This window comes from Pocillopora damicornis, chromosome 2 (assembly GCF_964200805.1).
Source record: "Pocillopora damicornis chromosome 2, jaPocDami1.2, whole genome shotgun sequence".
NCBI classification, from domain to species: Eukaryota; Metazoa; Cnidaria; class Anthozoa; order Scleractinia; family Pocilloporidae; genus Pocillopora; species Pocillopora damicornis.
Window position 1 is genome coordinate 36,804,222 of NC_142671.1, and position 14,351 is coordinate 36,818,572.

Here is a 14,351-nt window from a genome sequence, read left to right on the forward strand (position 1 = left end):
TATAAACGTACTTATCCCACCCCTGAAGGGATTGGTCCTGTGACCCTCTCGTCCTTGATGTTATAATACGTGATTCACTCCTTCAGCTGTTACACGATGCCAAACAAAACGAGTGCGTGTCACTGAAAGTACGCTTGCTGTTTTGATAAGTATGCAAATTAAATCCAAATTGTGGCCCAGATGGGTACATTTCTTTCCCCTTTTAAATCGAGGATTTTTTTCTTAACTCAGCCACATATGAACTGCACAGCTTGAAGTTTTAGTGTTGCTTGATAACACACTCGATCAAATGTGTTCTTTCGCAGTTTTTTTCCCAGGGGATAGAATCTTTGAACATTTGTTATATTCTTTGTTTAAAGGATCGGTGGAAATATTAAATTGGGTATCAGCAGACTCCTCTTGACCAATCTAAACGTATAAATCATGTCTTATTGTTAGATCATTCATTCACGGAAAATTAAAACAAAAGATACAAATTATTATGGAAACTGAAAATTGTCGGCTTCTTACAAACTTGTTTATTCATGAAGTCACATTTAACTCTGAAAAATCAACATTCCACACAATAAAGTTTTTATGTAGAGCTGTTGGAAGGTGCGTAACACAGAAGTTCCAAATATCTGGAAACCCATCTAAAAATTACGATTTCACAGCACACGTAGACCATAAGAGAACTGGCCCAGCTGACACGACAATTCGACGACGTACATCTTGAGTCAAATCTTGGTCTTTAATTTTGGTGAACTCTCCCTTTTGGAGAGAGAAAGCGTGAGCGTGGGAAGTACTTCTTCAAGATTTTAGAACTTGTGTGCAGGCGACGAAACTCTTGTTATTTTAACTGTAGAGCCTCTGCAAAATTAAATAAAATACGCAATAGTTCTGTTAGCAAAATGTTTATAAAAAATATATACTTATATTTTTTATTTGGAAAATTTGGGTCTTCAGTAGGATTGAATTTGAACTAGTAATTCATTATTCTTTCACATCATTTAATTCATCATGGTCGGAGAAAATTTGTCTTCAGTGCATGAAATATCTTTAGGTAGAATATACCACACAGGTGAATGGCGCGCTAATTGGCTAGGTCGAAAGTGAACGGCAAGTACTACTCACATCAGAGCAGCCGAAAATACGAAATCGCGCGTCGAGAGTTTTAATTTACGACTATTTTTTTCGTTGTTTTGATTGAAATAAACTTCTTTTTGGTTTCTGTGTGGTATAGACTAAAAAAGTCAGACCAGACCAGAAGATCGAAGCCAGAGAAGGGCGAGAGGGAGACCAAAGACCACGTGGAGAAGGACTGTCGAAAGCGAGAGAGGCAAGGCGGGATGGAAGAGCTGCATTGTAGCCATGGCGGCGGCACGCCACAGGGGGGGTTGGGCGGACAACGTGATGGCCTAATGTGCCTAGGCCGTCACGTTGGCGCAACGAGCGATGATGATGATGAAACCATGATTTAGCGAATGCCATCGCGAAACCGAAAAAATTTATATATACATACATACACATTTACATATAATTCTGCCAGGAACTAAAATGAAATAATCGAATATATAACCTCAAAATTTGTGATAACTCATCCACTTTATCAGGTTTTTATCGCCGAACCTTGCTTTCGAACGTCTTCTTCGTGACGGCAAGGTGATCGAGGATCCACCGAATGAACTGGACGACACTGTATCACCAATAATAGCTTCTACGTCATCCTGCATGTTGCATACATTTTGCTGATCTACAAATATTTGAGGATAACGGTAACTGCGAGGAAAAAAGAGAAAAAGAACAAATAAAATAATGAGGGATTTTCAACAGAAAGGACCAAGCCGCAGTATTGAGTCTCAAAAGGCCCTCACTTGGTAGAATAAACTTTAAAGATCTCCGAGTAAATGGTTTGAACCCAGATCAAGCAAGAGATAACCTGCTTGAAAGTCATCATCAGAGACAGGTGGCTTGACCCTCGTGATAAAGTATGCTCAGGTTGCTAAAAAGTCAGTCACTACCACTGACAACATGCCTTCTCAGGCTTGCTCGAGTGATCAGACTACAGTATCAAATGAAAAGGTCTTACAGCGCACTGCAAAGGGAGAAGATGAACCTAAGAGACTCTCCCTCCCTCTAAAGATATTTTTAGAGTCAAAATATCTGGTTTCCAGGGTATAACTTAACTTAGATAAATCAGTGAATTGCGGAGTAGAGGAGACTCGTAAGTGTTAACCTTAGTCTCGATTCTTTCATGATAACCCTACCTGAGCCAAAGATATAGATCAAGTCCTTCATGTAACGTCTCTAAATTCTTTAGTTGTTCCAGCGTCCTGGGAGCTTGGGGCGGCCATTTTAAAAACGTTTCGAGCTTTGAAGCTGTTATCGGGGAATCTGCACTCACACATTCTGCAAACTGATAGGAATAAATGGGGATTATTTTACTTCCATCATGAAGATAGTATTCCTAAGCAACTAGCATCGAAGGAAGTATGATAGATACCAAAGAGATTTGATATTAGGAGCCACGGAAGAGCTTTCATGAAATGCTGGCTTTTGTAGTGAATAAAGTCGTAACTTTTAACTAAAAATTAATAAGCGAAAAAAAATTAAAGAAGAACATCCGTGTGTGACCATTCAGTTAATGGACCAGTTATGATTTATCGCGGGGAGGGGGGGGGGGAGGGGGGGTCGGGAATGGAGGATTTTTGTGAGGTCACATGGTTTTAATGGAAAAGGAGGGGGGGGGTATCAGTCGTCGCCAACAGAGTAAAAAGGGGGGGGGGAAGTGGGCTGTAGAAAATTGATTGCCAACTAACTGCCAATGATGGGGATGAGTTTGCGTATTGTCATTACCTGTTTGCTGGATAATATAGCGACATTATGGGGAGGATACATGTTAATCACTTGTGGGAGTTAGAGGGTTAAAGTTTACTCCAGTAATTGAGGAGTTCTGTGTTGTAGTTATGTTTGCCTCCTCTGTTCTTCCCTGAATACAACTTATAAAACACTTCTGCCGAGGAATTTTTGGAATGCGACAAAAAATCCTCGTACCTTTACAGCGAGATCTACGGCGACCGATTTTTTCACACTGATTGGCGCTCTGCTGAATACAAATTGATCACTTATCGACAAAGGAATTCCTCCTAGTTTTCTTGCTAAAATCTATAAAATAAAAAAACAAAAAGGAAAACAACACAAAAACAAAATACATGTAAACAACAAGGATTAAACTTCTCAGAAAAATACGAGTATACGCTTTCTCAACCATTCAACAAGCCTCGTCCCAATTCTCTGCTCATTTGAAACTAAGGGAACGATGGGTCTTGTGTTTGACGTGATGGGTTGCTGTACTGGAATAAATTTTGGGCTAATTGCAGATCTCACACAGAACTGAGGCCATTTAACTGAATCCTAATAACTATTGCACATTTTAACACAGTAAACAAACCTTGACATCTGCGAGGTCGCACATGAAGTAGTTTGCACCATCCAGTTGAACCACGCTTTCAAACGTTTCCTAAGATATTGACAAACTTTACGTATTTAATTCAGAATTAAAGAACAAACTATGTTAAACAATAACGAGTATTCTGCAACTTTTCAATCAAAATTTAAGGGCAACGGCTGAAAGTTAACATTCGAATACGTTGCGTCACGTTTATGGACCATTGGATCGTGTAGCCTGATCGTCCGCGTAAGTGTAGTCCTGGGAACGACTCTCATCGGAAGCGGTGACTGAAGTTTCGATAACCAGAGCGAAAGTGAGATCAGACCACGTGATCAAATGTTACCCGCGGGTTCAAACCATTTATTGATTTAAGGATCACCTTCAATCAAAGTCTGCACATCTTCTCGCTAAAACTTCCGCATTTTAATCACCTTTCGTAAAACCAAACCAATAAGAGCGAAGGAAAATAACACAGGAAGCTAAGAAAAGCTAAACGTAAATAGACGTGTATGTAAATCGCCTGAAGCGCGGGAAAACGCGGGCGACAAGGCGCGCGGTACTTGGTGAGAGACTGGCGCGAATTTCTCACAACAACAAAGAGATGGAAAAAAAAACCAAGGCACTCTCGCATAACTTTAGACACAACATGGACTTACGTATAACTTCAAGAGACTTGCATCCGGTAGATGTTGAGCGAGCATTTCAATTTGTTCCATACTGGGGGATAACCCGGCCGCCTGAGGGAGGAAAGAAGAAAGGGAAGGATAAAATAAGAAGCAATTCGTAAATTACTAAAAGAATGCCCGAGAATGATCTTCACAATTAAGTATTTTTGAAAATTCATTGTTATCAAACGCTGTAGGCAGCCTTGTACACAAAATTCCTTTGATTTATCTTTGTTTCTTTCCTCTGATGTTAACTAAGCTGGTGCTTTTTAGCAATGGAAGATCAGAATAAACAAGGATGGATTGAAGAGTTTCTTTAAGTACAGATTCGAGCGGCAGAATTTACCTCTAACGCAGCTTATATTAATAAAATCCTTGAATACATTCACACAGAAATTCTGAAGATATTGCACCATACGCGGTGATCGTTGAGTAGTTCTTGTCGCCGTGTATCCGTGATCATTCTTCCGAGATTTTACAAACTTGGAAAAACAAGTCAGGGATGCAAACCTGAGATGTTCTACAAATTTAACTATGGAGCCAAATCATGTTACCCGAAGTCAATTGCGAAGTGTTAAGCCAAATAATGCTTGTATTTAAGATACTCGTTGTCACCAAGAAAGGAGTGCTTGTCGCGTGGTACCTTGTGACATTGGGTTCCAGACTGCCCTCGCTCTACAGATGAATACCGCCAATAATTTCAACGCAAGCATTCATTTAACTATTCGAAAGACACCTTAACATCAAACAGCCATCACATTCGCCTTCAACAGTTACCTTCACATCTTTTATAGGTTCTTCCATCAGCCTTTGAAGAGTTTTGGAGTCGTGTCCCCTGACCCTGTTTCGTGATAAGAGACATCGCTCGAATTAGTAAATCGACTCATAGTGACCCGTTTTTAAGTTTCCAAACTGACCGTTAAACTCGCAAGAGAACCTAATACATCCTCAGACTTGGTCCCACACTACTTTTACTCAAAGCTGAAAATTGTTTTAATGGAGAAAATCAGCAGCTTTCTTACGTGGTAACTTCTCCCTTGGAATGAGCCGAGCCAAATCTGCCGGCACGACCTGCGATCTGTTTCACTTGAGAGGAAGTTAGCTGCACCATGTTATTGCCATTATATTTCAAAAGCGAACTGAACACAATTCTTTTAATGTTTCTGAAAAATGGAAAGGGAAAAATGGACAAGCAAAACTCAAAATACGTTAAAATAAGAATATTGGTGAACGTTTAAAACTAATTTAAATCGATGAATAATGATTGTAGATATATGAAAATCATATATGTGCACTGCGGTGAAGAAACGAATATAAGAGATCCTCGCAGCTATGAACACTACTGAACTAATGAACTAGGAGTTGAATAAGGCTTGAAAAAAATTCAGGCACGTACAGGATTTGAACCCATGACCTCTGCGATACCGGTGCAGATCGATGATTTAGAGAGTTACGGAAATTTCTTACCATGAATCTAAAAAGCCAACTAAAAAGAAAACTAACCTTAAGAATATGTTACTCAAGATTAACCAAATTCACTTAACCCTTTAACTCCCAAGATCTCATAAGTAATTCTCCTTACTGTCTGCCATACAGTTCTTGTTATGTTAGTTTGGAGAATTTGGTATTGGATCAACTTGTAATCTCCTAATTGATATTTTTCTTTATTCTCATCACTTGTCTGCTTGATATTGTATTGATATTGTAAGGAGAAATTCTGTCTTGGTCACGAATGGGAGTGAAAGGGTTAAGATAAATAAAGGGGATAAATTCTACAGAAACTCTGGTGCTGCGTCAGTGAGGGGCATCACAAGATAATTTGATTTTTTCACTAGAACTAAGTTGATAAATGTAAATTGGCCACTATTAAGAGTTTCTAAGCAGACGTTTCGTGCGTTAACCCTTCGTCAGGGCGAGTAAACTTTACTTAAAGCTGACGTTTCGAGTGTTAGCCATTCGTCAGAACAAGTGAACAATACTTCACGTATAGACAAACATTTGTACAAATAACTGTTACAGTTCACTTGACAGACTCACAAGTTCAGCCCCATTCCAATGGCATCCGAGGCTACAAGCACAGAGCACTCATCTTCTGGATCATTAAACTTCATTGCTTGCTCCAATTTTGTAACTGAAGTTAAACAAGAAGGCAGCTATCAAAATTTTGTAACATTAAAAGAAAAGAAAAGAAAAGGAAACAGTCCGAGGCTGGTTTAAAACGGCGTCTATCAGTCTGAGTTCTCTTTAATTTTTTTTGTGTATCTCGCCGTGTTGATCTATTAATATTTATCCACTTAATCTGTACGGCTCAGAAAAAATTGTAAAATAAAGAATCTTAAAAGTCTTCAGGGGTTTTAATAACTTTTTCCTCAAGAGGTTGCCGATGGCGTAATAGACAGCTGTGCCGTAAGACGAAATCCAAACACGAGAAGCTGTTCGCGGGCAAAACTGACGGCAGTGAGACGTCTTATATAAGCGGTGGTAATCAGCTTTAAAACCACTGAGTTTTACAAAGCTCCTTCCACTTAAAGTTTACTTACCAGGTGGGAGGCCTCCATAAATGATGGCACACTTCTTGTTTGTTTGACTTTCAATTTTCCTCCTCACTTGGTACAAATCCCACTGAGAAAACGCAACAACACAATCTCCAGCTCGGATTTTTTGGAAATTTCCTCCTGAAAATAAACCATATCACGACTCAGTGCAGTTGCTGGTTACTTTTCGTTTAGGAACCACGCATGCTTACAAAACTATCCATTCCTAGGCTAGAACGCACTTCACTAATCCATGATTACTAGTTGTTATGAAGGTTCATAAGCTTACTGAAGCGAAACACCAATGTTACTTGGTATTGCTAAGAGTACGGACTGTGATCCAGAAAGTTTAAGGTCCGTCAATGTGACTGCGTTGTACTACGAATAACTGAAAAATGTCCAATTTTTTAGATGACTTACCAAGACTACGTTGGCTGACTTCTAAAGGGCATAGTCTCTCATAATGACGCACCTGAGGTTTACAAAAACAACGAATACATCTCATTCCAAGGCTGGATTTCCAAAGTCATGTCCATTTTACAATTTCACACCCAAAACTTAGTCAGTCACATAAAACATGAAAAAAGTGGGTAAGTTTCTGAAGAAACTGTGGTGCTGCGTCGGTGCGAGAGTATAACAGGGTAATTTAGTATTATCTACTGATTTGATAACGTCAATTGGCCACCGTAAAGAGTTTAAAAGCTGACGTTTCGAGCGTTAGCCCTTCGTCAGAGCGATTGATATATAAAACATGGAACAAGAGATGGTTTTGTTGGTATAATGTTGCAAGTTGGAGGCTGCACCAGGTCATTTCAGCGTATTTATTGTCGCAGTGACACAACTGAATGAAGGTATAACTGATATATCTTTCTCTCTTTCTGTCTGTTTCATTTCTCTGTCCACCTTAGAACAATTAGTCAGGTACAACTATAAAAAAAAAACCTCTTCTTGCTGGATACAGTGTAACTACAATAACTATGAAAATTGCGGATAAGAAGCCTGAAAAGAAGGCTAATATTGTGGCTGACACAGCACATGTTCAATACTGGTATTATGGGAGTCTGTGTCCAAACTTGAGAAAATTTTCCATGCGAGTCTTACCTCTAATTCATCATTGCACGAAGACACTAATCTTTCCACTAAATTTATGGCAGAACTTTCTCCACAAACGTGTATTTCTGGGCATGGCAGACCTATTAAAAAGACAAAAAGTAAAACTTCAGCGACACGATAGATTTCCTTTGGATTTGCACTCACCATCACATGGCATCAAAGATCACCCTCTGTAACAACCACAAATTTCTCTCCAAACTTAAATCAACTTTTAAAGGCAGGCTTTTACAACATTTCATACAGGACTTAAAAATAAGGGGATATCAGGAAATATTTCCCAATTTTAGCTTGGGCATATTCAGTCTAGGAATAAATTCAAACCAAGAGCAAATGAAAGTATTTACTCGATTTAGAGGATTCTATCTTATCTTAGGGTGTTATGTTTAAAGAATCTGATAAAAGTAAAGGTAAAATCAGCCTTCAAGCTTAATGGGACACTCCAACAAAGGATCATATCATCTCACCAGCATGAAGCAACAAGGGTTATTGGTACTCTGGGTAAAGTTTTCTTGCACCCAGTTACACTCCCAGATGGAAAGAGAGAAAGACTGAGAGAGTAAAGCGTATTGCTGAAGAACAAATACATAGACTTTGACAGGGCTCTGAGCTGGATCTCTTAATTCAAATTCTTGCATGCTAATCAATATACCATCATGCCTTCCAGCTCATGAAAAGTATCCTTCCTAATTTGTTTGAACTCACCTAGAAGAGCTCTTGACCAGGCCCAGCCTCGATCTGTGTCTCTCATCATCTGAATTTCATCTATCACCGCACAATCAACTGAACAAAAAACTTACAATCAACAGGTGGATATAAATCTATAAAATCTTAAAACCCAATAGCTCACTGTTGCCTGAGCTTATCCTATTTTAGTGGTAAAAAGCAGCAATAGCATGGGTCCTCCCCCTAGATGGGATGTTAGTCCATCACAGGCAACTCTCCAACCCCTCCCCCTATAATTGTTCATTGACTGTCCACCAGTTTCCATCAACATTCCTGAGAGGAGAGGGGCACGGAACTAAAGAACACACCACAGTAACTAAGTAACCAAATTTCTGCATCCCTATGAGGTCCTCTTTTAATTCACTATGATCATGAAAGTTTATAAGCTTACTGCTTAAAAGCAAAAGTTCATCAATGCATACCCCCATTCTTAGGAAGGTCTAACAACATTTAAGTGACATATGGTCTAAAGGCAAGTACATGCTTTAGTAAGTTGAGCTTGTAACATTCTTGCAAGGTGAGAAAAGCCTCTGATCTCAAAAATCTGGTGTACTCAGCTTTTAAAAGCTTTGATAAAAACAAAGCTATACAAGTCACCCAGTGACAGAAGTAAATCACCAAAGGCAATTAGGCTATTCTTCAAGTATAGCCTCAATTAAAATTATGACTTACAAGGTCTTTGAGAGGAACACATCTCAACAGTACATGAAATATGATCAGAGGGGTCATCTGGTGACACTGCCCACTGTCTGTCCTCACCCGTCACCAGGTCACATGGCACTCCCTGAAAACAACAATTAATAGAAATTGAATGACTAGCAGAATTCTAGAAACTGCAACAGAGGGAATTTGATTTTTAGTAACTCAGAAAATGAGTAACTATTGAACCAACAACAAGGTGGAATTGCATAATTGAGAAAATTTTTGCAGTAAGATTGGCTATCAAGACAGGGTATTCTGGAAAAATTGTGACTTAAAAGTGAGGTTCATTCTCAACAGCCCTCACAAATTCAGGGAATGCCAAGTAGCTCAGAGGTACCACATACATTGACACTTGCAGTTTTTAATTAGAACTTTACCTAAATCAAGTAAATAGACTGGAATCATAGACTAACATGAGCCACCTGAAAAAACATTTGAAAAAGGGAGAAAAGAAACAAAACAAAAATCATAGAGAAAAGAGGGGACAGCAAAAGCTGACTAAGAGGGATAGGGTGGAGGGGTCCTGTGCAGGGCATTAGAGCCACAAGGAAAAATGTAAATGAGAACAGAAACCTTTAAAATATATTTGATGCTGCGACAGTTGTTTTATTTGCTTCAACTTACAGCATGATTTGCTCTCTTGAACACTTCTGCTGCTAAGAGCCGTAGTGGACCACAGTAGACTCCAGAGTTGGCTGCATGAAATCTCTCAATAGCGGCATGAGTCTTGCCACTGTTTGTTGGACCGGCATGAAAAATGATTTTCCTTTTCATTGCTCTGGCTTCAGGAAACCTAACAGAACATAAAATACAATGAATGATCTCCAATTCAACAAGTGAATACTAAAGGTCACAAAAGAAAAAAAAAAAGAAAAAAATTGTAGTCAGTGGTAAATTCTCTTCAAGAAGTGGGCAGGGGAGGACCTGGGCCTTGTTGTTCAAAGAGTGAATAACACCATACAATGTATAAATCCCCATCCATTAGATCAGTGTCATCAAAACATAATGAGCCATCCTCTGAATAAAAATTTATTCCATAGATAGCCTTATCCACCCCTTGAACAACTAGGCCCTGATGTAAATAGATGGCAAGTTTTTTGAGCTTGGTAAAGAAATAGAGAAAGATGATTCTTTTAGTCATGGGACAAAGAAAAAATTCTGAGTCCCAACACTCTACTCTGATACTCTGATGGGGACTCAAAATTTTTTCATCTAATGTTTTTAGTCGCTACTTAGAGCCAGCACAAAAAAAATTAATTTGGAGCCTGTGAACTGCCAGGGGAACCTCAAAAAATGCTGGAGGTTTCCCTCTGTTTAGCTTACATCACATTGAGGAAGAGAAGACAGTCCATCAGAAGCTGAGAAGAACCAATGCCACTGATGGTCACAAGACTGGACCCTTCTCTAAACCATTTACCTCCCAGAAGTGATTTACATGTAACTTCTCTCTATGATATTCATACATTATCCAGCAAACAGCTTATGAGAATACTCAAACTTATGAGGTAGATTTTTAATCTTGACCTAACACCAAATTCTCATGACTAATTCACATGGAAATCTGTAGTAGCTAGAGGGGAGAATTAAGAATCAGATCTTGGGAGTTAAAGGGTTAAAGAAAGCCGTAAATAAAGTTCATGCTAACAATTAAACAATATAGTGAGGATGATTCTCTTACAAATCAGCAGGTCCACGTAAATCTGATATCTTTTTCACCTCCTCCAAACTTTTCAGCATGGGATTTACTTTCTGAGCAAATTTCATGAACAATGGAAAGAGCTGTTGCATGTAATCTGTTGATTATTAAAGTCACAAACAAGTTATGAAAAGAGAATAGAATACACCAAATTTTTAACCATGATTGGGCTCATTTCATTGGGTTAGCTAGCCTGCTTGCTGTAAATGGTATACAGTAGAACCCTACTCACTGAAATCTGGTTAACTCAAACAAGGTCTGGTTTCCCTTGGATTTGAACCCATTTTTTTCAGTTATTTATTAACAGCTAATTCCGACCCCCCTTCAACACATTAACCACTCTGAGTGGTTACTAATACCTCTTTACAATACTGCCCCTGAATCAAGCATTTATAGTAGGTCACAAAAATATTCAAAATGAACACCAACTAGAGACACTCTTGATTGTTAAAAAAGTTCCCCTTGTCAGCACTTTGGGAGATGTAAGGAGAACAGTATAGAGAAAGTGCACACTAGGGTGTAGAGGGTTAATTTGAACTAAATTTACTTTCACTCTGCTTTAATTTACTCGAATAATTCAAACTTTAAGAAAAAACCTTGGTCAAAAAAATATGTAAAATTCCCTCATTCTTGCACCAAAGGAGGTTACTGCTTATATTATTTTCCATAGCTTACCTGCATTATAATACAATGAACTAAACTGTTCAAGCATCTCTTTGTTCCCATCTTCCACTTGCAAATTTATTTTATTTTTGAACTGGAGAAAAATCTCTTTGAATAAAGTATCTGATACAAAGTAAAATGAAAAAAATACATAGTTATGACATGATGTATAGGTTTTTAAAAACAAAAATTCTGACTATGCTTTAATAAAATAAGTTTCTGTTGTACGGTATAGAATTCAGGAAGAGATAAAAATAAAACATGATACTAACGACAAGGAAGAGGTATTCCTTGTTTAAAGTTTGTCTTAAATGGAAGTGTGATGGTAAATGAATACAATATAATTGCTCCCTTGACACATCATACCCTAGTCATATCACCTCCCACTGACATCATCCACTAGTCAAGTCAGACCCTTATCATGCAGCGCCCCCCCCCTACCTGTCTTGCCACCTTGAACGGCTGTTTTAACCCTTTAACTTCCAGAAGTGATTAACAGGTGACTTCTTATTGCAACTCCATTATATTATCTTCCAAACAGGTTATGAGAAGAGAGAAGTTGGTCAGCAAAGGTCTGAGTGACAGAAAAGCTCTGTAACCTCACAGTGATCTAACTTACAGTATGGCCAAAATAACATGACATTGATCATGAAAACAATATGAAAAAAAAAAAAGTATTTGAATTCCTACTTGATAAACCATTTTCACGAGCAGCCTTTTTAACCTGCTTGTTACCAAAGAAATTCATCAAGAATTTTTCCAGCATTTCTGTCACAAAAAATAAATAAATAATACATTGTTAAAATAACAGTTAAACAAATAAGCAGAGCATTGATCTTCATCTTCATTCCATGAGTGTTGATGCATCTGGGTCAATGTCAGTATCTGAGTAAATGCTCACCTACTCTAACCCAACACAAGTCATCCCTGTTATCAATTGACTTTTGACGTGTCTCAGGGAGGGATAAGTGCCTAGTTACTCTGGTACTGACAATGATCCATGAATTTCCTATTACCTTAGTTAAAGTTGACATTCCACTTGGTGTAAGGGAGCCAATGGTTTTCAGTCACATAGTCAGCCAACCAGGCATAATGAGGCCTTGTGCTCAACCACTCATATGAAAATGAGTTTAATTTCCATGTGAACGAAAAATTATGATCATATGAAAAGATGAGCACCAGGACTTTCTTTGAAAAAGAGGCTAGAGGTAATATTGAAATTGGCTACTCAGCTAGTGATTTTCATTGTTGACCAAATTTAGCATGAAATGCATGTAAGATTGCCTAGTGTGTCCCTCACTTTGGCTCAATTATGGGCCATTCCTAAATGGAAAATTTAAAGTTGTTTGATTGACAAGATTACAAACAAGTCCAATTATGCTTGATTTTCAGACCCATCATATGCTTGTTTGTCATTCAGATCTGATTACATAACATCCCCCTGGACAAGCAGCCCGCATTAACTGCTATTCTGTTATTCACTTGTCTCAAGGGTTATTCAATAACTGATTCCCATGCATGATCCTGCTTTTCAGGTATTGAATAGCATTTATAAACCTGCTGTAAGAGGAACAGAGAATAGCATTTACAAACCTGCTGTAAGAGGAACAGAAGTTTGGGAAGAACTGTCTTCATTTGAACAAGTCTCCTCACATGAAGGCTCCGTATCCGCAACGGAAAGGTAATTTAATTCGCTACAATTCGTGCGCATAGACGCGTCATCTAGACTGATTCGAATCTTCTCCTCTTCTCCTGAGGATTTTTCGTCGAATGAAACATTTTCCGCGCTTTCTTTAACTTTCCTAATTTCTGTGTTCAGATCTTGATTAGTTTGTTGCGTCACGTTGACAGCATTCTCCAGTAAACACGTCCTTGAGAAATGCAAGCCGCAGTTATTTATGATTAACACTCCTTCACGTTCTCCTCGACGAACGAAACGCAGAGAATGCTTATTTAGTGTAGAAAAATGCCTGGAAAGTACGAAAGAACTTTCTACCGGCGAAGTCTGCCTTGTATTGAAACGTGCGAAACATGCTTGATGAAGTAACGTTCTCCAAATTACCACACGACTTTTACCAAAATGACGGTATAAACTTGAATTAAAATGACTCCAGTTGCAAAAACTTATCATGCTACAAGACGCCATGTCACTTTTGAGTCCTGGAGGGTGGCAAATGTGCCGACGTTTGTCTAACCGACTTTCTCATTGACATAACATACATCCTGACTGCCATCTTGTTTGACAAAAGATGTGAGAGATTGGGTCGAGAGTTTCAATCTAGTAACCAGTTCCCCTCCTTGGTTCTTTGGGCTTGGCCATCTCATTTCTCCGTCTTCACTTCCCATCCCGCTTAATGAGAGCAGCTATTTTATCTCAGGTTATCTACTCACATCCCACAAACTTTCCCTATGTACTTTGACACGACATATCCTGATCCAATATCGTCATTCAGTCTGACCCCAATTTCTTCTCAATCGAAACTCCACGCCGAAAGCTCTCGCTTCATATCTTCTCTATCTTCTAGAGTGCTAAAGGACTGTACCCATTTATAACTCCTGAGTGTAGAGCAGAACTCAAAGAGTTGAGTTCCTTGCCTGACCTTACCTGGGTGAACAACGCAACGGCCCTGCAGTACGAACCATCTGTCCTCTGGCGCGCGCTGTTAAATTCTAGCGCGCGCAAGATATTCTTTACAAAAATCGTCACAAACAGTAGAGTGGTTTGCTTTGGATGTTTACCATAGAAACATTCAGTTGCAGTAAAGTTCGCTTGTGGTAAACACTGTGAGAATTCTCTAAATCTGTTCGCTAACAGTATTGGGTTG

The 14,351-nt window shown here is 38.8% G+C and overlaps 1 protein-coding gene across 2 annotated transcripts; it reads right to left on the reverse strand.

The window, feature by feature from the left end:
- Nucleotides 1-409: 409 nt before the first annotated feature.
- On the reverse strand, nt 410-14,129 carry LOC113685583 (ATP-dependent RNA helicase SUPV3L1, mitochondrial). Of its 2 annotated transcripts, none has more exons than XM_027203114.2 (19): nt 13,120-14,129; nt 12,217-12,294; nt 11,539-11,649; nt 10,846-10,960; nt 9,792-9,960; nt 9,138-9,249; nt 8,445-8,522; nt 7,731-7,822; nt 7,050-7,101; nt 6,636-6,770; nt 6,133-6,226; nt 5,118-5,258; nt 4,873-4,936; nt 4,087-4,167; nt 3,431-3,499; nt 3,034-3,144; nt 2,247-2,395; nt 1,559-1,758; nt 410-849 (listed from the first exon to the last, which is right to left on the reverse strand). In XM_027203114.2, the coding sequence occupies exons 1-18, from the start codon at nt 13,670-13,672 to the stop codon at nt 1,560-1,562; spliced, it is 2,403 nt and encodes an 800-aa protein (XP_027058915.2). In that variant the 5' UTR covers nt 13,673-14,129; the 3' UTR covers nt 410-849; nt 1,559. The 2 variants fall into 2 exon arrangements, with proteins under 2 accessions (XP_027058915.2, XP_027058914.2); XM_027203113.2 differs by having other exon boundaries at nt 1,609-1,758; nt 13,120-13,780.
- Between the last annotated feature and the right edge of the window lie 222 nt (nt 14,130-14,351).